General features: G+C 44.1%; 1 protein-coding gene across 1 annotated transcript in view; it reads left to right on the top strand.

Moving 5' to 3' along the window:
- Positions 1-21,650, top strand: part of OXSR1 (oxidative stress responsive kinase 1) — a 64,645-nt gene extending 42,995 nt beyond the window's left edge. Inside the window, exons 7-18 of the mRNA XM_084281576.1 lie at positions 1,721-1,822; positions 4,359-4,492; positions 6,308-6,356; positions 8,383-8,448; positions 8,685-8,807; positions 12,713-12,748; positions 14,321-14,476; positions 16,988-17,061; positions 17,788-17,840; positions 18,444-18,512; positions 19,435-19,499; positions 20,238-21,650. Coding sequence (XP_084137702.1) covers positions 1,721-1,822; positions 4,359-4,492; positions 6,308-6,356; positions 8,383-8,448; positions 8,685-8,807; positions 12,713-12,748; positions 14,321-14,476; positions 16,988-17,061; positions 17,788-17,840; positions 18,444-18,512; positions 19,435-19,499; positions 20,238-20,312 — 1,002 coding nt within the window. The 3' untranslated portion in view covers positions 20,313-21,650. The remainder of the gene's footprint in view (positions 1-1,720; positions 1,823-4,358; positions 4,493-6,307; positions 6,357-8,382; positions 8,449-8,684; positions 8,808-12,712; positions 12,749-14,320; positions 14,477-16,987; positions 17,062-17,787; positions 17,841-18,443; positions 18,513-19,434; positions 19,500-20,237) is intronic.
- The last annotated feature ends 1,684 nt before the right edge of the window (positions 21,651-23,334 follow it).

Raw genomic sequence — 23,334 nt, forward strand, 5'->3', positions numbered from 1 at the left:
CATCCTGCTGCCTTCCAGCAGGTGTCACTCTGAGCCATTATATCCAACCAGGGGAAAGGAAAGGGGTAGCTGTGGGTTAGCCTCCGGTCCGTAGATATTCTTTATTCCATCTGTTTTATTTCACCCTCATTAAGGAGCATTAGTACATTATTACGTGATGGCCTGGTGTTGTCTTTTAATGTTCACTCGGTGGATTTATGGCCAAAAAAAAAGTTGATGAGATAAAACAGACGATAAACTAACCTCGGGATGGTGACTAATACATAACGGATAGATGCTAAGGTGAACTACCAGAGGCAGATTGGAATTTCCTAGATTTCATTTGGAAGCGGGATTCCACGATACGATGAAAAATATTAAAATGGGGAGTTGTACAGTGCAGGGATCTGAGATCAGCTGAAAGATAAAGACAAGAAATGCGCCAAAGTCGTTCTCAAAACCTAAAAATGGTGAAAGGAAACGTCACTTTGTAAAACTTATGGCATATTTCCTCATCTACTGCGTTCTTACAAATAATATGAGATCCCATGGATTTGTTTAGTTTAATTATTTGAAATCCATCCATAACAATGGCTTCCATAAACTCTGCTTCAGGAAGTCTTCCGAGCTCTGAAGGCTCGTGAAAACGATGCCTGCAGAGTCGAAGAACTGAGTACAAGATACAAACTGCTGTTGCTATAACAAACGTTAATTCAGTTATCAAATCACATGAAAAATAACGGAGGAGGGGATTTTTTTTTGTTTTGTTTTGTTGGTCTCCAAGTTCCAGATCATCTCAGAGGCAGTTTGGGGAATATTCCTGGCTTCGTCACAATGGGCGTCTTTTTAAAGCTCGTTAGTGGGGCTGAATACAGTAAGCCTATTAGCCTTGCTCTGATTCATTATTCATTTTTCCGTGGTCTAACAAGAAGAAACACAAACCACGCTAAGCAGCCAAAACACTTTTTGATTTTTGTAGCTCTTCTTGGAGTTAGTACACGGTGTCTCTCCCCTGCAGTGGAGAAAGCAAGAGCCAAAATATTACCTAATGATAATGAGGAAGTAACCGCTTTGGCGTATGAAATATTTTTTCCTGTGCGTGAGGGGAAGTAAATGCTATAAATTTTCCTGAACAAGCCTGTGTTTAATGTCAAGTGCAGAAGCTCCTCTTAATTAGGGGAGGGAAACACGAGGCTGCGTGCGGACAGGAACGAGGGGCTTTTTCCTGAGCTGCCAGGCACTTCCCAGCCCTGAAGTTTCAGGGTTGAGCGTGTCTGCAGTCAGATTGATTAAGCGGTTGGCTACAAGTGTAGTGAGGCACGTGTCCCGAGGGCATAACAGTCCCTCTATTAACTCCGAGAGTTTCATTGTGCTGTTTAATGACTTTGTGTTTTTGTGTAGAAGGCAGAGCCTGGGTTAACCCAGTGCCCCTTTATGCTCCGCACAGGAGAAGCCTGTGATGGAGCAGCCGTGGTTGCACAGCCCAAGACCATAATTTCCATCAGACCGTGGCTTCTTAAGCCCTCAAAGAGGTGTTACAAGCATTAGGAGCTGCGGGAGAGGAGGGAGAAAGTGTTTTTTTCCATCTGGTTAACACTATAGTAGCGGTGCTTCCAAATTCCTGATGAGAAATGAGGGGAGAGTAAGGAAATGGTGAAAGGATGATTAAAACCCTGAAGAAGGAGATGGTGGTGTACGACACCAGGAGAGGCAGGTGCTAACGTTCTCCAATATCTTTCAGGTCAGAGGTTACGATTTCAAGGCAGACATCTGGAGCTTTGGGATCACTGCTATCGAACTGGCTACAGGGGCAGCTCCTTACCATAAATACCCACCGATGAAGGTGAGCAGGTCTTCGAATACTCGTGCTAGGCAAAGGATCTGTGTGTTCCGGGGGCGTTCCAAAGAATTTGGCCAGACTGCTTTGTTGAAGAGCTTATCCTCTCTCCTTACGTTTCTGGATCGTGATGTTCTTAGATATGTTTGGAGTCACCTTTTTAAAATACACTCCTTAATCAATGTTGTCTGAAACTGTGCACAGCTCTAACTTAGATCCCGAGACTTGCCAGGGTCACCATTCGTGAGGAGAGTGCTGTGTGGCTCAATCCTGGAGCCTCTCCGTAGGCAGCAGATGTTACCACTGTAAATAATGATTTGGAAAATATTGTGTGGCATCCACTGACACTGGGATGGGAAACTGTTCCTTTTGCATTGATGATCCTTCTGGAAACCTCTCAGAAATCCTACTTTTCCCAAAAGAATTTCTTGCATTAACACCAACACAGTCCTGTTAATCACTCAACAGGGTCAGGCGTTTCTGGAAAGTACCACATCAGGAGGAAATGGGAAGGAATTGGTAATATTAATATTTTATTGAAGTTGAGGTGGAGGAAACTTTGTTGCTTAAACACTGCCACTTCAAAAATCTTTTTGAATATCTTGCACTTTGGGTTGTCTTAGTTTGCATAAGTTTCCCCGCTTTCCTGATAATTGAAACAGGAACTGCTTCTATCTTGTTCTTCTTTCAAAGAGTGTGTATGTTAAAAGTTAGCAGAGTTGACCTCATTAGTTGAGGTTTGGAGCATCCTGCCCGTCTTCTGAGCTTTGAGATCTTCCTTAGGCCCTCTGCGAGATCTGATGGGGGCCCTGTCATAACCACAAAACATTGGGCCCCTTTTCTGCACTTCCCACCCTCTTGAAGGCCACTTTGCTTGTACCACTCTTGCTACATCACACAATTTCAGGCATATCACGTAGCAAGTTTTCCTTTTCTGAGTCCTTTTATTGCTGGAATCCTATGCGAGGTGGGTGTCATCTCTTTAGGACTTGGGTGCATCTCCTCCTAGCTCTTAATTACAGTAGTGTTTGGGAGTCCAGTAGCTCCTAACTCATTAGAGGAGGGGCCTCCACGTATTTCTTCAAATGCCAGAGCTTTGCAGTGGTTTAACTCTTGGGGAACAGCATTCACTGCAAGATTTGGATGAGCTCTGTGCAGAGGCTGTTGAGTGGCTGAGCGGTTTGGAAATACCACTGAAGTTCACACTGTGCCAGCGATTGTGGCAGAACAGTGAGGAGTTCAGGGAAACGTTGTGCTGCTTTAGCTGTTGCTGTTTTCACTGGTATTTCCATCTGCTCGCTGGTTATTAGTAGCATTCTGCTGTAGCTTCTGCAAGCCGTGCTTCTGTTTATTGATTTCAGTGCACAGGCTGCGGCTTCGAATGCAAAGATCACCCATTTAGCATCACGTTGTCATGCTGTAGGTTATTAATTCCCAATTATTAAGTGTGGGTTCCAGTTATTCAGCCTGTGAGAGGAACTTTTTGTGTTATATATCGAGTGTGATGGTATTTCACTGCTGTGCAGCAAAATGACCCGTGCATTAAGTGCCCCTCCAAGGAGAGGGGGAAGAAAACCTGAGTTCTTTGCAGGCTGTATAATTTCAGCTAGATTGATGGGCTGCTGCTGCCCTAAGCAATAGAGCTGTTGAAAGCTTTTTTAAAGGTGCTTTTTGCTGCTTCCTTCTCTAAAAATAGATATTCATCTGTAGGTAGGTGGCAGGCGAAAATGGAAATGAGCAATTTTCATCTTTTCCTTTGGAATAGCTGAGTGAGGTGAAGGAAATAAGTACCCATCAAGCCAAACTGATAGTGTGACACATGTCTTCACCTGTTGTTGTGGTGGTACATGGAAGTGAGCACTCGTTGTTTCATGTTGCCCTTCTGCTTTTACAGAAATTTAACATCATTTTTACACTAACTTCATTTCTGAATGCAAAACACCTGCAGGGGAGCCTAAACAGCCTTTGAATCAAACATCTTGCATGACCGCTCAGCTGAAATGAGGAAGGCTGCTGAAAGTTTTGCAGTCCTTATGCCTCTCACAGCGCCAAACCTCCCTGAAAGCTCATCCTGACCTTGGGTTTGGCCTGCAGACTGCTCTGTGGGCTAGGGAGATGCAATAGGAGGCAGTAGCCTGGGCTGTTGGGTATAAATTAACTTGGCTTCTCGAGGAAAGGAGGTGGAGGCAACTCTCTGCGTTGGATGAGTTTTGAAACTCTCAGCTGACAGAATTTTCTGAGGTGTAAAGGTTTGAAAATAATTGTTTCCTCGGTGGCTATAGGAAAAAAAGGGAAAAGGAGAGACCCTGTAGTTTTCTTGAGGGAAAGGTAGTGAGGTGAGTTCGTGCTGTCTGGCAAACAGGAGGAGACAGCTGAAACTCTTAAGAAAAAAAATTGTTTTGAGTTCAGGCTTCCTGCGAGAGCTGCTGCAGTGAAACAGACCTTGTTGGCTCAGATGCTTGTTGAAAATGCTGTGTTCCAAAGCTCTGTACCTAACGAAAGCCAAGAAAAATCTCACTGCCAATAGACGTGATTCTTCCAGGTGTTAATGTTGACGCTACAAAACGATCCTCCGTCTTTGGAAACGGGCGTGCAAGACAAAGAGATGCTGAAGAAGTATGGGAAATCCTTTAGGAAGATGATCTCTTCATGCCTACAAAAAGACCCGGAGAAAAGGTGAGAGCTGGTAACGCCAAAGTCAACTGAAGGGAAACAAAATGTCAAAACTCCTCTCCAACCTTGTGGTCACGGTGAACACAGCAATTCTGCTGTGTAGCAGCAAATTCTTCTGGCTGTCCTTATTTTTAAGGATAAATGTCTGTCGCCATGCCTGGGCAGGGCATGCAGCTGTCATTTGGGTTAACGAGGGCATCCCAGGCCCCTGTTGCATGGGACCATTCTCCCCCTTGCCGCCTCCAGCAGGTGACTGCAGTTCATGGTTTGTTTCTGGTCAAAGCTGCTCGGTGTTTGTAGATCAGCAATTACACGTTGGGCAGCATGGGTTTATTTGCAAAGCTTCGTAAATAAACTTTTTAAAATTTGCCAGCGTAAAGAAGGCTTTCTGCGTCGTTTTGACTTGAGTAATTACGTCGTATTTGTTTTGGGGGCAACAAATTAAGGAAAAAACACTGGCAAATTTTACCCGACGTGTTTTCGTCAATACAGATTGCTCAAGTGACCTGACGACACTTCCAGTCTTCCTCCTAACAGTAGCTTGACACTGCGTGGTGTTAGAAATACCACTGAGGGGGTGGTGTGCATGCTGTGGTTCCCAGGATAGCTTTATTCTGTTGTGTTGTGGCAGCATCTGAAGCTGGGTGAAGGTCCAGCTGCCATGGCACTGCTTAAAACCCACAGCCCGTCACACAGGAGAGCCTCAGCAAAGCTGGTTAAAGGCATCTTTGTCCTGCATTAGGAATATCATTCCTTCAAATGTAAGATTAAAAAAACAAAACAAAACACAAAGAAGCATTGCCACTGATTGATTTTTACGTTTACACCACTTAATTTTCTTTTGTCCTCAGTAAGCAAACTGGTTCTGGAAAGGGAAAAGTCCCTTCCTAAATTACAAATAATGAAGATGTTTTGCAGTTCCCTCCTGTGATGGATCCTGGAACAAAAGCTTCTTACACGTTGTGAGATGGGGTCTCTCTCTTCTAACCAGCGTTACGTCTGAAAGGCTTAATGAATCCAGTGGAGTGCTTGATAAATGCCGATAGCAGCTTTTTTTTTTTTTCCCCCCCCAGCTTGATATTTTTCTTCCTCATTTTTAAAGCATGTCCTGCCCCTACAGGTTAGAAATTGTGCTGATCAAAATTAAATGTAATCACCTTGAATTGTGGCATCCCCCTTCTCTCAAACACCACCAACAGCTGCTGTCATCGTCTTTACTATGGGAGCAGGAGGTTGCCTGTGAAGAGCAGCTTGCAGAATCAGATACGTTCAAGCAGCTGTGCAGCTGTCTCAGTCTTTAGAAAACTCCTGAACTGACCAAGGGATGGCTTTTACTTCTCAATATTGGTCCTAAAGTGCAACTGAAAAGGGAAAATAATTTGGACTTGATGTTAGACAAAGGTTCTTTGTCCCACGTGCATTTAATAGAACTAATTGCACGTATACAATCAGGTGTGTCTGCAAGAGCTCAGCCACTTGCACATGGCAAGTCCTGCCTCCTGCTCTAGGTGAGGATCCTTTGTCTCAATTGGCAGCAAATTCCTCCTGTGCTCCTGTCAGCCAGGCTCTGAGAGCCAAGTTCAGCATCAAAACGGGGCCGTTCTCTGCCCAGTTAACTCACAGCAGGCTTTGATCAGAATGCCCTGACACTTAAAGGACTGGTGGTGTAAAATTTACTTTGAGTGACTTGTAGGGCACTTGTACAGGAGAAGCTGATGCCCTTAGGAGCTGTCATGTTACAGCTGCAACAAGCTGGAAAACTCTTGCACCGAAAGGGAACATTTATAACATTTTTTCTCTACCTGTTTTTATCCACAGACCTACAGCAGCAGAGCTTTTGAGACACAAATTTTTCACGAAAGCAAAGGTAAGAAAACACTTCCTAAACCAATCTGTGCAGAGGGAGGAGAGAGGAGTTAGCAGATGCATGCTAGGTATGGGGAGAGCTTTACTGGTGCGGGGGCCAGCATAGCTGGCTGAGCTGAATGGGGCATTGTGAACGGACAGAATGAAACCTCTCTTCTCTACCTCCTCGCGTATGCCACCATCAGGAGAAATTATTTCGAAATTCTCGAGCGTTTAAATGGCTTTTCAGTGGGTTTGGGCTTTTTTCTGCTCTTGTCCCGGTGCCATTCTGGCTGCGTGGCCGGCCATAAAGGTCTCCGTGGCGGTAGCTGTAGCTTGTGCTTTAGTGAGCTCTCTGATCAGTCTCTATGCAAAACAGTGAATAAGGCTCACTGTGTGGAGGGTTACCTGACGCTATTATGCCCTGTGTTATGGAAAGTGAAAATCCTATGACATAAAATAGTGGGAAATTCTGGTTTATAGCCATAGGGCAAACAGCCAGCGAGCGTTTACCTACTTAGTGCCTGCCGATCGGTGCCGATGCCATCTGTGACGTCTTGTCGGGGGACACAAACCAAAATAAGGGAGAATTTAATTTCCAGGGGAATGAGGAAACATTTTCTGTGTGCTTATTTTTTTTTCTCTTTGGTATATTTGTCATCAAAATAATGGGGTTTACAGCAGAACACCAGGAAAGTGTCAGAGATATCTGAACCTGGGACAGCATAGCAGTGTCAGCACCTAATGAAAGTAGCACTCAGCTCCCAAATTCAGGTGTTTATATGGGAGTGGCCACATCTGGGCATGCATAAAGGAGCAGGGTGTCCTATTAACGTTAACACAAATCCAGTACGTGCAGCCAAGGAAGTCTAGAGGGTGAGCCAGCTTAGGAAATGTAAGAGGTTGCTTTAGGGCAAGTTTAGTTGATGTCTTCACTCTTGACAGCATTAACTAGTTTTTTGTTATCCCTAATGGGGTTTTAGGCAACTGAAGTGTTTGTGTCTGTGTACTGAATGTGCATTTGGTGGCCGAAGTGACAAGGAGGTTACACATGGGTTACGCATTGCTGACCTTTCTCTCTGGCTCACGTTTTAGTTCACGTCACACTTCACTGTGTACAAAATCTCTTTCATGCTTTCATTAAACGGCGACAGAGTAACATATTAGCTTATGTGGTGATAGAAAATTAACGTTATTGTAAAAGAGGCAATGCTTAAACCCAGAGTGAAAATAGGTGCCAGTTAGCACTCGGTCTTAAATGATTTTCAGACGTCGGCCACTGCCAAACTGACAGCTGTAACTTGAGGAGTCCAGCTTCTACACGCTTATACTGAACCAAATATAAACCCAGTTTATATTATATCAAAGTGTGTTTTGATAATGCTGAGAGCCATGTATCAAAATGCAGCTGGTTGAGGAAATTTAATACAGCAAAGCATCACAGCAGTTCCCCAATATTTAACTTACCGTGATGACTGCATTTACTTCCTCTCTAAACTTCACACGTGCTGTGCTTGTACTTTAACTCCTGCTGCCCCAATTCCTGCATCTCATTACCCCTGCGTGTGGGGCTTCCCGCGTCCTGGCCTGACATCTGAGGCTTGCCTTTGACAGTAGGACAGGCATAAATTTCGGGAGAGGAAACAGCAAAGTGGCTAGAGCCAGATGCTGTAAGATCTGCAAAGGGAAGAACCTAAAATGTCTCAGCAGGATATCAGATGCTGTGATGTAACGAGTATGATCACGTTCCCCAGTAAATCAGACACTTTTATACAGCTCCTCAATCGTTAACTTCTTATCAGTGCGTGCAGGAAAAGTGCAACTGCTAATTTAAAAGGTATTTAAGATGAAAGACCATATACTGTAGTCCAAAGGAAGACAGTGATTAACTTTTTATAGAGCTCAGTTCTTTGAGGGGAGGAGAGTGTGAAGCATATAAAACACTTTCTGCTAAAAATACTTGAAGCAGTTTCATTTTCAGAGGCACTGAAAGAATCAAAGAGTATTTTCAGCAATGTAAATGTTTGGTATTTTTTTTTTTTTTCCAGAATAAAGAGTTTTTACAAGAGAAGATGTTGCAGAGAGCACCAACAATTACTGAAAGATCCAAAAAGGTACTCTAAGGCTCCTGGGCTCTTGCTATTACAGTTGTATTAGTTTTTATGCTTGTTTTCACATTTTATTATGAGAGTTATAGTAGTATAGCATTTTCTAGATAGAGCTAAGATATTTTAATAAAATAATTGAATGCCCTGGCTGAAGATGCTCTTGTGCATTTCTACTTAAAATAAAAATAAAAATTTTAGAAGCTGTCTTCTTGATATCTTTTCTCTGTCTTTGTGCTGAGCAGGTAAGGAGAGTCCCAGGTTCCAGTGGACGTCTTCATAAGACTGAAGATGGTGGCTGGGAGTGGAGCGATGACGAACTAGACGAAGAAAGCGAGGAAGGCAGAGCAGCAATTTCACAGCTCAGGGTGGGTCCTCAAACTCTGATATCTCAGCTTTGTTTCCTATCTATAGTATGTCTCTATAGTATATCTCTGGGAAGCATGCAGCCTTGTTTGAAGTAAGGTTCAGCTGTTGTTATCCTGCCCCTTGAGTTTGCAGCCAAACCAGAGAACGCAGACTGAAGGTTAAAATAAGCCTATTGATCTCTTTTCTGTACTCGTCCTGGGGCGCAGCTGCTCTAATTCAGGGCTGTTGGGCGTAATTGGGAACATGAAGTCAGGCGACCTGCTCCTGTCTCAGCATACTAATGCACTCGAGCTGGGATATTCTCTTGAAGGGTACTGCCTGCTCGAGATGCTTTCTTCTGGAAGTGTCAGGAGAGGTTTTGTCCTGCTGCCCTCTCCAGGATGGAACTGAAATCGGTGTGGCCTGTGCTTAGGGCTGATAGCTGACCCACAGCGGGCCTAGCTCTGTACCACCAGTTACACCGAAAAGGAAACTTTTTAAAGGAAACTATTTAAAGGGAACTTTTCAATAAGAAAGGGAAAAAACAAGCAAACATTTTTGGTTTGAAGCATTTATCGCCTTGTAACTTTCATTTTTCTCTTTCCTTTTACTGCTGGTTGTGTAGATACTTAAACATTAAAAGCAAGATTTTGTCTTTAGCATCTTTGGAAATGCTTGGGGGTTTAAAGGTATTATTATTAATAAATGTATTAATTTAAATGTTTTAATTTATTATTAATACAATAATTCCACATAGTAATTTGTGGCAATAGCTATTGTGACTTTAAAAGAGCTTACTGTATCAAGCTTCAGATATAGTCAAGGAGGATCTCTTGGTGCCAGGTGGGTACTACTGAAATTCACAGAATTATTTAGGTTGGAAACGACCTCCAAGACCACCTGGTCCAACCTTTTACCTACCACTGCCAAGTCTGCCATTAAGCCATGTCTTAAGCTCTACATCTAACATTTCTTAAAGACCTCCAGGGATGGTGTCTCAACTACTTTCCTGAGCAGCCTGTTCCAATACTCCACAACCATTTCAGTGAAGAATTTTTTTCTAATATCCATCCTAAACCTCTCCTGGCCCAACTTAAGGTCATTTCCTCTTGTTCTTTATAAGCTCAAATCTTCTAAATAGCTCTTGTAGGCTAAAATGATCAATTTTTAGGATGGAATACTGTAAAAGACCCTACCTCTATTTCAGGGAGTACTTAGAATTTGTTTTGTCTTGTATCTAAGCTCATAATCCTATGAATTACCACTGCTTGCTGTGTTTTGAACAGTACTTAATTGTTTCAGTCCTTTTACACAGAAAAAAACACATGTTTACAAGCTCCTTTTCAAGCCAGTTTATTTTCTCGGAGCTTTGGCATAGCTCCTTGTACTTCTGTCTGTTCTGATTTCATTAATTTAGGCCATGCTTGGCCTTAACTTTTAGGCTTCCTATTCAAGAAACCTTTAGTCTTTTAACAAAGGATGGTTGTTGGAGCAGCAGGTCTGCATTCAGCTACTCTAACTGTAGAAGAATATTGACATTTCGGGGACACCATGTGTAGATACAACGTGGATCTTCAGGAGACCAAAACCAGTATGGAAGTCAGGAAGGTATCTTGGACATAGCTTCTTAGGTGCCTGAGAGCTACCCTAGGTGTCTTTCCACTGCACATCTTTTGAGTTATTTTCTTCAGGTGAAAGAACAGGAATGCCTGTGTACCTCTTCCATTTGATCCCTTTTCAGGCAGTTTTAAGACTTGGATCTAAACTGCCAATGTTTGCTCCAAATACAGGGATATTACTGAGATCTAGTGTCAATGCTGCGTTTAGACCATATTTCAAATGCTGTATAAATTCTGCCTGCCCATAATCCCATTGCAGTTTCAACTAAATTGTTGAATTGAATGATTTGTATTTACTAAGTGTCACCGTTTATTCCAGCTACACCTGCATTTAACTGCTGTCACCCTAAAAGGATAGTTTGCCCATTGACTTTATTTGCTAAAACACTTCAGTCCTATCCTGTATAAAAGCTTATATGTAAAGTGTTTGCATTTTTTTTGCTTGTTTTCACTTTACAGAAAAAAGAGGGTGAAATTAATATGTACAAATGTGTGTTTTACAAGTCTGTTGCTAGGAGTGCACCTGAAAGCAGACAAATACTTGTAAACAGAGCCAGAAATTTCTGCCTAATTGGTTGAATATGCGAACTTGCTGGCTCAACCTTACATTTTATATCTGAATCCTTGCTGAACTTCCTTGCTCTCTGCATTTAAAACCTTGAATTCAAACTAAAACAATTGCAGTGTGTAGGTTTTTAAATCGTTCACTTTCCATTACTCAGTAAATCTATGTAATACTGTTTGGTGTGGTCACATTTCACTGGTTGCTCATTTCTTGGGTTACACAGGCAAAAATAAATTAATATATTTAAGCACATCCCCAGAGTCATCCTACTTGTGCCTTAAATAAATGACTTCTGATGTTTATCTTATTTCCATTCTGCCTGTTCATGTTTTTCCTTAGTTTACCTCTTTCTGCTGTTGATCTGGGTTGGTTGGTAGCTGTGGGGCAGGGCCAGTGTCCCTAAACTTGCCTGCGTAGTGTCTAGCACACTGTGATCTTTCAGACAAGCTCCTTTTAGTTATTCCTCGAGGCATCCGGGTACCCTAGCTGTGAACTTTCTGCCTGAAAGAGCAGCACTGAAGCTGTAGCCTGCAGATGTGGAGCGTGGCTGTCTGTCTCAGGGAGCAATGCCACATTTTTCGTCTTTTCCTGGTCACTGTCACGTGAGGGCTTAACATATCGAGATGGGTTTCAGCCTTTACCCTTCCAGGTTGGATTTCAGCTTTTACCTTTCCAGCTGCGTGACTTTTTTCCTGACCCTGTCCTCACTTAGTCACTGGGAAGGATCTGTTCCTCCTCCTCCTGGCCAGAGGGCTTTTTGCAAGTGGCTGTTCTGTGAATAAAACCTTTTATTTTCTCTCCTGGGGTGCCTCTGGGTCATCCATTACAAATCACCCTGACCTGCTTTGGTTAAATTAGTGGCATTGGTTAGTTCATAAACTAACTGCCTCTAGTCAGTAGCACCATGAAACTTCTCTTCTTCTGTCAGACTTGTCCCGTCCTGACCACAACCTGTCTTTTCGACCTCTAGGCACAGAAAGAAGATTTAATTTGTTAATCCCAGCATGGACCAAGCCACCCTACCTATCTTATCTCCAGGCAGCAATTGACCCGTTAGGAGTCAGAGCTGCAGGATATCCTAATTGCAGAGATTCCCTGGAATACTTGGCAATTCCTTTCTGCTCACGTGAAACAACTGATGCTCGTTGTCTTTGCTTATTGATAAGCAAGGCCTGGCCACGTTGCTTTGACAGCACTTTCCTCTCCATTCCTCTGGTAGTTGTACTGCTGAACTCGTGCACAGCCGTCAGCTTTCTGCTCTCTCTCATGGAGAGCACAGCACGGTGCAGAGTCCAAGGGCGAGAAGAAGCAGGCAAGAGATTTCTTTCTCTAAAGCAGCACGTGGAAGGCTGAGGCTGATCTGTTTCCTGTATTTCTCTGCAAGACTTGGGTAGCTTCAAATGGATTTTGCCATCTCAGTGTGTGAGCAATTTGATCCAATCTGAATGATCTTCAAGGGGACTCGGTTTTGCTGTTGGTTAATTATTACAGCAGTTTATACACTGGTTGTCAACTGCAATCCTGCAGCACGACTGCAGGTTTTGAGGTATTATGATTAGGTTGGCAACAGACTGTGGCCTCCATTTCATTATGAAACTTAATATGTATACATAATTTGAAAACAATGTAGGTTTCATTTGTTCAATGTGGCTCTGAAAGGTCCTTTTCATCAGTAAATTTAATTTCTGTCAAGGCAATAATAACTTTTTCTTGTTTTTTTTGTTTTTTTTTTTTTTTTCAGTCTCCCAGAGTGAAAGAACCTGTACAGAATTCAGAGGTAAGTTTTAAATGCAAATTGCTTCCTGAAATGATGACTTCTTATTATTTCTATTACAAGGAGTGTGTTTTTATTAGCCTTTGAAAACAATATTGTATAAACTAGAAGCTAGTATCTGGCTGTGCTGTGCTTGAAATTTAAAAAAAGAAAATTAATCATTGCCTATTTAATGCTAAGAGGTCATTCTAAGATATGTTTAGTGCATATCTTTTCAACTTCACTTGCTGTGGCAAAAGTTTGTAAGTGAATTGATTGCAAGAAGAATCTAAACAGAACAACGGTGTTCTGATTGCTTTAAAAATTTTAAAGGTCTATTAAGCATGGTCTAATTCACTGGTTTGGCAGCTGTGCTGAAAACTGTGAAATAAATCTCCAATAGAATTAGATCATAAACAAAACTTCAGCTGCAATTTATAATCTGCCTTCAGCTCTGTCCTGTGTTTCTGATGTTATGAATATAAGTATATCTTATCTTTCAGTGATAGAGACTGTTTATCTTCTAGAGGATGTGTCGTGTCTTTCCTTTCCCTACCTGTATGGGAAGATATAGAGAGGTTGGTCTCCTAGAAATCAGTTTTGGGTTAGGCTGCCATGTTCTACTTTCACCTCTTTGCAAGGAATGATTATAAGAAAGACTACAGGTCTGGGAGTGCAATTTTAGGCAAAGGCTAAATTGAAAGAAAAAGCTGAACACCATGATCTGTTTGGGTTGAATTTCTCCACTGCGATCCATCCCTTGATATATGTTGTAGTTTGAAGGTCTAATGCCCAGGCTTTTAAACGTGCAAGGCGAGTTACATTTCCTTGACCTGAGTGCAGTAAGTCGGAGGGTGCACTAAAGAAGCCAGCAAGCTTACAGTCCTTTGGCTACCACGCCAAAATCAAATTCTCTGTTTTGAATAAGTCAAGAGGTTAAAAAACAAACAAACAAAAAAGTTACTCATTTATCTCCTTCCACCACCCTTATATGACACACAGCTTTTTTGGAAGAGCTTGCACTGTGTCTGAATGCACTTTTCTGTTGAATCCCCCAGTGCTCTGACTCTTGGCATTTGTTTTATGAACAGATAAATTATCGATAGATACCGAAACACTTTGCTAGGCTGTGTTCTCTGAAGAGAAGTACAGAGCAAAGCAGAGTTGCTGTGCTCTGACTGCATGGCTACTACAAAATATCCATAGGCCTCAGATTTTGAGAAAGGGAGAATTATTGGACAGGGCTGCTCTCTTCCAAGGTAGGATATGGTCTGTATGCATCCAGCCTTGCTAGCATCAATATTTAATTTTGGTCCAAGATCCACGGTCATGCTGCTGTCTTGGTTTCTTATCCTTCTTTACTGGTGAATAAAACTGAAAATGGCAGGGCAAGAAGGGTCCCTGGACGTGAGGAAATGTTAAACCTCTTGAACACCAACTTGGGATCAGTGCTAGTGTCCTTGGGGCCTGGGAATGCCTTTGGCATCAAACTTCTCGACGTGATTTACGTGGCAAACAATTACTCTGTGGGAAGCAAGTGCTTGAGTCCAAACTCTGAGGTTTTCTTAACTCCTTCAAACACCTTTTTGCTTGCAGCTATTCCCATCAGCCGAGCCGCCAGGTCCTTCGCTCAGTGCTCCAGCACAGGCACCTACTCAACTACCTCAGGCTGCAGGACAAGTACCTGCACAACCTCAAGCTGCTGTACCTCCACCTAGCCAGGCTCCTCCAGCAGCCCCGGCAGCAGCCCAGGTGAGATCTGACAGCCTTCACGCCAGCTTTCAGCTTTGCACTTCACTGTTCTGTTCAAGACATGCTAAAATGAGCTAAACCCTTAGAAATTGTTTGTTTGGGGTTGCTGTAGTGCTGCTGCTTGCATAGAAGAGACAGCTGGCCTGCTGGTTTGCAAAAATTAAGGCAGCCAGTGTGGGCTCAGCAGTTTTTTGTTCATATTCCGTGGGTGAGCAGTGATTTATGCTTTTCTGCTCTTCAGGGAGTGTAATGTTTGGCTTGAGGCAGGGTTAAAGGTAAGAAGGGAGAGTCGTAGTCGTTTGAGTGGCAGCTACTTGTTCCTGGTGTTTAAAGAGGTGCAGCATGTTTAAGGTGCAGCACAAACAGGTTCTGATTGTGTCTCAGCATGGCTGCAGTCTATGGAATAAGAATGGAGAGAAAAAATGAGAAGAAGAAAGCAGAACATCCAGGTTCTCCTGGCTTCAAAGGAGAGACAGGAAACCTGAAACTGTCCTTGGAGCAGTCAAAAATAGCAGAGAAACTCCATCTTTGGGAAGCTCTGAATCTTGTGGTACTTTTCAAACATCCATTTTGAGCAGAATTGATCCTGGAGGGGAAGAGCAGGGGATGTAAAAGCTCGAGAAGCCCCTGTTTAATTTTTAGCTACATCACTTTAAAGTGTAGGGAATAGGTCAGATAGGCAGACGTGCCAGAGTTGGGAAAGAGCACTGACTTGTGTTTAAAAAGAGACAAATGGCCAAACCAAATCATTACTGAGATACTTGGAACACGTCTTGTGGCTTGTTGGAGTAAAGCACCGCCGAGTTTGCCAGGCTTCTGAGTGATGGCACCTCTTTATAAAAGACACTAATGTTCCTATTTGTTGGTGGGCAGAGGCTGGCCCTGCCGGAGAGGTCCAAGATAGCATCACCCCTTGGCAGAGCCAGAGGGAAGAAACTTGGCAGCCTGGGTTAGAAAAATAACTGAAATGAGTCCTTCCTAGAAACATTCCGTTATTTTTCTTATAAAGCAAGCGAAAAGATCCGTGTATCACTTCCCTGCAGTCAGCTCGTGTTCCTGTTTACAAAGCCATTAGAGCTGATGCTTTAGTCATTAAACAAAACCAGGAGGGCTGGGGGCTGCCACATTCTTGGCTACGGTAAAAGTAGCTTTAACGCTTAAATCAAATCCTTTCAAATCTCTTGAAAAGGGGCCAGTGTTTAATCCCTGAATTTCATGCAGCAGTTGAAACTGCAGCAGCAGTGAAGGCCGGGACTTGTCAGCTCAGTGAATTGATGTAGCGGCGTTGGCCTCAACCGAAGTGTTTTGATTTGCACTAGCAGAGTATCCTGCTCCCTGCCACTCGTCCCCAATAGCTCGTTTGTTGGTAGCTTGGCCTGAGGTGAACTTCATGCCCCCGTGTCACTGCGTCCTTCCCTATAGCTCCACGTGTCACCCCGCTCTTCTTTATGGCTCTTTGTGTCAGCATGCACCTCCTTATAGCTTTCTTTCGGTTCCTGTAACTCCCTGGCTACCTTTCTGCAGACCGATGGGCTCTTTGTGGGCTCTTGTTTGTTTTCACTGAGGTGGTAAAAAACTTTTTCAGGCTTCAACAAGACCAAAAGTGTGGTCGGTAGCACGAGAACACCAACAGATGGAGTAAAATACTCCTCTCAGACAAAGGGCGATCATTTTCTCTCATGAAAAAGCAAACGATCTAGATGGAAAAGAACTTGGTCAAGATTTCTAGGCTTCAATTATCAGCCAGGCATTGTCTATCTCGTTACTGCAGATTTAAAACCCCTGGCTCTGCACGTGCAGCACAGATGATTTGCACAGTGGAAGAGTAATTGACTTTTTTTTCTGTTTTTTTTCTTCTTTTTGTGGAGTTTGATTGATAATTAGTACTTCACTGGAAGTCTCACTAGTGTTAGAAAGATGGATCCTTCCCACTGGCAGTCTGCTGCTGAGCACTATAAAATACTTTGACTGCGTGCACCAATAATTACTCAGAGGTAATTTAGAAGTGAGAATAGGCAGCTCTGAATTCACTGCTAGATGCTCCTGAAGTCTTCAATTTCACTAAAAAGTCATTGAAGAATATGCTAATCTACCAATTATTTTTCCCTAGGTGCTCTTCACAACTGTATCAGTTTTTAAAATCAGATATTTTGGGGCAGGGATTAAAACACGTGAGGTCTTGAAGCTGTCATGAGTGCCCCAAAACCTTAGTTTTTGAGGCAAAGCAAGCGGTCTCTTTACATTTAGCACCTTTTCTGAAGTTTCCTGCTGATTTGACGTTTCTCATAGCTCAGTAGCTTTTCTTCTTTTAAAGACAACTGCGGAGAACCTCCTGAATTACTGTTCAAGCATAAAGTTTTTCCATTTAATACTCATTGTTTTTCACAGTAGTGTCATGGCTCCAACGATGGGTTAAACTTTAATTTGTATTTACAGTCGATCGAGGTTATCTCTAGGTTTAATACTAGAGAAAGGAGGTCTTTGTTTTAAAATAACTTAATCCTATTGCAGGCCCCACCTGCCCCTGCTGCAGCTCCGGTACAGGAAGATACGAAAGTCCCCATCAGCCTTGTACTAAGGTTAAGGTAAGGACACAAAACTGCCCTGTTCTGGTAAGGTGAGCCTTTGTGGAGAGGGACACGGGGAGATTTCTGTAGCCCACCTTGCCATCTGCCCTTTCGGTTAAAAGGGTGGTGGCCTTGTAGTGTTTGTCAGCTTGGATTTGGATTTCATCCACCCTGGGTGCAGGTTTCATCTTTGCTGCTTCTTCAGCCTGGCAAGAACTGTAGGCTGAAAGAGGTTTTGGTATTTGTATAAATCTCCCAAATTCCAGTGGGCTGGGAAGGAAAGAATTAGCTGGGTTCCCTAAATGGGGTGAGGGATTCAGGGGTCCTTGTGTTGTGGATCATCGGGGTATTGAGGCACAGCTTTAGACATCAGCCAGTTCTGAGATCGAAGAGCTGTTTATCCAGTTCAAGACGTGGATGTTGGTTTATGTCCCTAGAGAAAGGAGAAAAAGGGTTGTAAGGGCACTCCACAAAGGGTTGTAAGTGGCCTTACACCACGTTGTGGCCCTCGTGTATCCTGAAATTCAGCCCAGTCGGGTCTGGGAAGTTGACAGGCAGCCAACACAGAGCCTGGCTTCCCAAAGCACAGCCAAGTGAGCAGTTTTTGCCCTGCAAGGGGAAAAAGGTGCAGGGGTGAGCTCAGCTCTCCTCACAGACTGATTCTGCAGTGAGAGCACGTTCTCCTGGGCACCGCTCGGTGCAATGAAATGTTCTCTCCTATATAAAATTTTCTTCTTCCCACAGGAATTCGAAAAAAGAGCTCAATGATATCCGATTTGAATTTACCCCAGGGAGAGGTGAGCTGGTGTGAAAGTCCTGCATGTCAGGGTGGGTTTGGTGAAGGGGATCTTTGGTGTTTGGTGTTGTTCAGTTGTGTCTGTGGAAGCATCTGTCCGTGGGGCTTTCCTAAAAGGATATTCCAAGGCTTGCCTTATGTCTGGGCTGTTAACAAGTGCTCGGAGCACTGCTGTCAGAGACCACTGCAGTAAAACTCCCATCGACACGACGCAGGCACAGGCATTCAGTGAATTTTGCGGAGCTGAATTTAGTTTCAGACTTTCAGTGAATTTACTGAGTTTTACAGCGTAGCTCAGAGCTGCCTCACTGCAGTGCTGCGGGCAGCAGGCTCGCTGACACCCACAAGTGAGTGCGAGTTTTTCTTCCCCTGCCCTTCTGTGGCTTTGGCTCCCATCTTTAAAACTTGTAGCGAGAAGAATTGACTGAGGGACATCTCAGCACAGATCTTGCAGTTTGTTGGGCTGTTGCCCTCCACGTGGAAGGTCATAAAGAACAGTTTTGCTGTTTGGTTTGCACAAGTTTCTTTGAGGTTTGCACGATGCCTCCATCGGTTGGACAACTTCTTGTGCCTGGTAACTGGCTCTTGTGTTCCTCCCCCACAGATACTGCTGATGGTGTGTCTCAAGAACTAATTTCAGCAGGGCTTGTTGATGGCAGAGATCTGGTAATAGGTAAGTACAAACGATTTCGTCTGCTCTAACCATTTCAGTCACTTCTGCATCTTTAAAGTGACCTGATGAGTGGGTACAAGGAAAGTTCTCTCTGGCCTCTGGCCTCTTCTCCAACAGCTCCACAAAACTGCTGTTAATTTTAATTCTAGTGGCAGCTCTGTGCTAGTGCATTTAGGCAACCGTCAGTTCACAGGCAGATGATCTAGTTGGAAAGATGATGAAGCAAATGTTCCTTGTGATGCAAAACGAAGGCTAATCAGTGCATGAGCTAAATCAAGCTCATCTGACACAGGCGCTGCCAAATTGCTGCACGAGCCTGTGCTGCTGAGAGGCTCTGTACAAGAGAGGTCTGGGACTGGAATCAGCCAGTTTTTTTTTTAAATTTTATTTCATTTTAAGGCAGGCTGTGGAAGGAAGCGTGAAGCGCACGTGGTGCAGTTGGCCCAACGCAACAGCACGTGTTGCTGCACTTCGAGTGCATGTGAACAGCTACCTCCAGCAACAGATTCCTAAACAAGCGTGTCCCTTTATGCAGCAGGGGAAACTTTAAGCCATTAACAGTGCCTGTGTGCTTCAGCTACAGCAAGCAAGACTTCCTTAGACACCGCCTGCAGCATCTGGGAGGGCTGACAGTGCAGCAGGAACTGGGTTTTCAGGTGCAATTGGCTAGTTCATTGTTTCTAATCCCATCACTTTGAGGAAAAACCTTTGAAAAAGAAGCATTGGAACAAGTGGCAGCGTTTTCACAGTGTAAAGCTTTCGATTTAAATAGATTGAGTCTAATGGAGGCCTGAACTTCCTGTATCTTTTTAAACAATTCTAATTTGGAGTCATATAAAGAGGCCTTGTGACTTTGGGATGGTTTTTCTCCAGCCTGTCCTAACATTTGCCCATTTTTCTTGTTGTCTGTGTGTGATTTCAGTCGCAGCTAATTTGCAGAAAATTGTGGAAGAGCCCCAGGCAAACAGATCCGTCACTTTCAAACTGGTATTTATCCCTCTTCCCTAACTGCCCCAGCTGTCACTCGCAAAGATAAAGCATTGCACAGAGGTGCCTGTGGTCGTCTCCTGTAGGCATCTAATGTGTGCAATCCAAATCTAATGCTAACACAGGCATTGACCTGTCCCGGCCACTAAAGGTACCAAAATGTTACAGAAAGGTTTTTTTGGGGGTATTTTGGGCTTGGAGGGTACACCGGCCCAGAAGTGGCAGGTAAGCGGGCTAAGAAGTGCCACTGGCTCCTTTCTTGGAGGAGAACGGGGGAGAAGGGTCTTCGAGGAAGAAATTTGGGGGTGGGGGGCGGCTAAGAGAGGCTAGAAGAGGCGAGGTAACAGCAGATGAAATCTTCAGAAGTGGTGAAAGGCACAGGGAATTATAGCAGCACCGCAAGGGTGTAACCAGATGGGTGGTAGTGAAAGCAGTGAATTATGTTCCTTCTGACCTTTTCCATGAATAAGCTGTTTTTGCTTCTTTCTCCCTGCTTAGTGCACGTAGCCCTAGTCAGAGCAGGCATTGGCAAAGCTTCAGTCCCAGCCCTTCCTAACTCCAAAAAAAAAGGAAAAAAAAACAATTTAACTTTGGGTAGGGCCGGCTACTGAACGCAATGCTCAGCTGTCTGTACCTGCTCCCTCCCCAGCCAGTATCTGATGTACCTTGTGGTAGGAGGCACGGTGTCAGGGCAGAGCATGTCTGGTGCTATTTGCATCTCTGTTCCTTGTGTTCCAGGCGTCCGGTGTCGAAGGCTCAGATATTCCCGATGATGGCAAACTTATAGGATTTGCACAGCTCAGCATCAGCTAAACAATGGTCCCAGGAGATGTTTCCCAACAGAGAACCCACATGTGCATATTCGTAATGCTTCTGTTAGCCTAAAAAAAAAAAAAACCACTACTGCCAAAGAATTGAACTACAGCCCCCTTCCTAGAAGCTTTAACATTTTCCTTAATAGGATCACAAACCTTCCTGAAATTACCGATGGCGTTTACACCTTTTGTAAACAAGTCTCATGTTTTTGTATGTCATCTCAAACATGCAGCTCCAACACGTCATTGCCTGCATGTTCGTTTTATTATTGCCTTACTTTAAAGAAAAATACTACTGAGTACGAAGCGGGGGTTCCACTGCTCTGATGATCTCGCCTAAATGTTTGCTTACATGTGGTTTCATTTTTTTTTTCACTTGCTATTTTTGCACAAGTTTTAATACTGAATGGATCTTTTTTTTTTTTTGTTGTTCTTTACCTTCTCCTTCCACCTGAAACACCAATGTACATGTTGTTTGGGTCACCTGGAGTGCTGAGAAATCTGCTTCTCTTCAGCTGTATTTTTAAAACTGCTGGTTTGAATGCTTGCAGCTAAGAAAGCAAGCCAAGTCTTAACCCACAGGAGGGAGAGCCATCTTCCCTTGTGTTTGCGTTCCTGAGAAGTTCCTTGACTTCGAGGTGTTAGAAGTCAGCTTCCCTTTGTAAACTGCCTTAAGTTTTTTTGCTTTTTTATATATCATTTGGGTTCTTTCCACATGAGTGCCAGGCGTGGCATGAGGGCTGAACCCGTTGATTTACGTTAAGCAGTCCTTCCGCAAACCGTGTCCTTCATCCTGCGTCCGTAGATGTAGTCGGTCCGCAAAGCAGAACAACGAGGCGCTGCTGTCTGGACACTGGCCTTGCAGCTGATCAACAACCCAACTGTATTCGTTGTCAGAGGGAGAGGAGATCTGTGGCACTCTGCGTGTGGAAAAGATGCACTTGGAACTGTTCTCCAGCCCCGGCCTGTTACGCCCGGCTGTGCGAGTCCTCCCCGACGTGTTTCCCAGTCCTTTGCAAACTGGTACCCGTGGAACCATCCCTGTCGTGTTTTACAGCAATAAGGAACTGCCAGTAGAGTGGTATTACTGGGCAAGCGAGCACCGGACTGTGTCCCTCCTGCACTAATCGCTTGGGTCGTCAGCCTTGGCGGCGGCCCGAGCCTCGCCGTTTGATCAGGATGTCACTGAAACCCTGTCACACACGTATTTAGGTTGTATTTCTATGTGGTGTTGAATTTGAATTTCTACATGAATAATATAAATTATACTTTGCGTTTGATAAGAGACACTTGTAATGCAATATGTGAATAATAAATGGTGTTGATTTTTTTTTTCCTACTGTTTCACAGTTGGCCTTTGTAACTGCTATTGGCTCTGGAGTGTTTTCTACACAGAAATTAGAAGCCTGTAATTTAACACACAGATGGAAACGTGTTTGGTTTCCATCAGCCACAAACAATGCAGAAACAGAGTGTTAAAGCAGAACGACTGGGTTCAATCAGGACTTATTTTTATTTCCAACTCTTCTGATGAACAATCTATATTTATATATTTTTTTTTCCTCTACGAGCAGCTGCGGAAGCTCCCTGCCTTGTGCATGCTCTTTTTATACTGCCCTAGTTCCTTTTAGCCTGTAGGTGGGTGTTGGCTCTGTCCCCGTGGAGCTGCCGGCTCTCCACAGCCCCGGGACTGGTGAGGTGGAAGGGGAAGGAGAGGAGGAGGAGAGCCTGGGAGTGAGAGCACCCTGGGGTGCTGAGCAGGAGCCCTGAGCAGCCAAGGAGGTGGGTGCCAGGAGTTGACGGGGGCTGGGTTTGGCCGCTCGTGTGCGTGCCAGCTCTGCCACAAGAGGAAAAAAAAAGAAAAATCTGACACAAAGCACTCCCAAGGGCTTCCCCCAGTGAGCCTTTTGGTTTGGGGAAAGTGGGCTGGCACCCGGACTTCTCGTGTCGCCCCGTGGCTGATGAGGACGTGGTCTTGGTGCGGTGTGTGCAGTGCTATTCCTCCTCCTGCCTGCACGCCCTGGGGGCCTCCTGGGTCCTGGTGCTGAGACAGGTGGGACTCGAACCGCTCACGTGTGACAACACAGCCTCTATTTATTAAGTTATTCCCCACCTTCCCAACGCCAGGACTCGGAGTGTGAGTTCGCACCGATCCAGGGCTCGGTAGTTCTTCACGGGAGAAAATCAGCAAGCAACTGATGTCGTTTGCTCTGTAGCTCTCCAGGCGTTTTGGGTAGCAATCCAAAAATTTTTACTTGGGCTATTACAGTGCTAGACAACTGTCTTTTCTGATGTTGTTCCAGTAAGTGCCAATGCTGTTCATAATTGTTTTCCAGTGTCATTAAGGATTTGTTTTTTTTTCTGTGCGAATTTCTGATCCGACCCTGAAAGCAGGCGGTAATTTTAAGTTCCTACTTTTAAGGACAATGCTCTGTTAATGAAAACGGATCCTCTTCACAACTTTGGTGTATTGTAGATTATAATGAGAGATGTAAAATATTCAGGCTGTTTTTTTTTCTTTTTTTTTTTTTTTTCCTTTTTTGGACTTTGTATTTTACTGCATGTCTCTAATTTTTAATCAATAAAGAACAAATTGTCCATTGCCGTGTGTTCGGCGTGTGCTTTACGTGTCGTTGAGTTGGCTGGGGGTTTGTCCGAGTGGCATCCACACCACCTGAGATGTTTATTTGGGCGATGGGAGGCTTGGTGACCCCCGCAAGCACTCGATGGTGGTGGTCCATGGATGTCTGCGCAGTGCTGGGGTCAGGGTGGCATTTAGGGTTGGACACTTCTCCAGGGCAGACCTGATCCAAAGGTGCCTCCGAAGTCTTCTCCCTACACCTGAAGCGCAGCCAGGACCTCAACAAAACGCATCGTTCCTTTGGGCTTCCCAAACTTCTCCTCACCACCTCCCCATTGCCTTCTCGCAGTCTCCTCCCTGCTGATGAATTTGCACCTGGAAAATAACCTTACCCCGGAGGGTGAGCGCCTCCTGAAGTTTCCATTTCCCTAAAGGGGAA

The sequence above is a fragment of the Netta rufina genome (genome assembly GCF_964035555.1).
Source record: "Netta rufina genome assembly, chromosome: 2".
In the NCBI taxonomy this organism is placed as follows: Eukaryota; Metazoa; Chordata; class Aves; order Anseriformes; family Anatidae; genus Netta; species Netta rufina.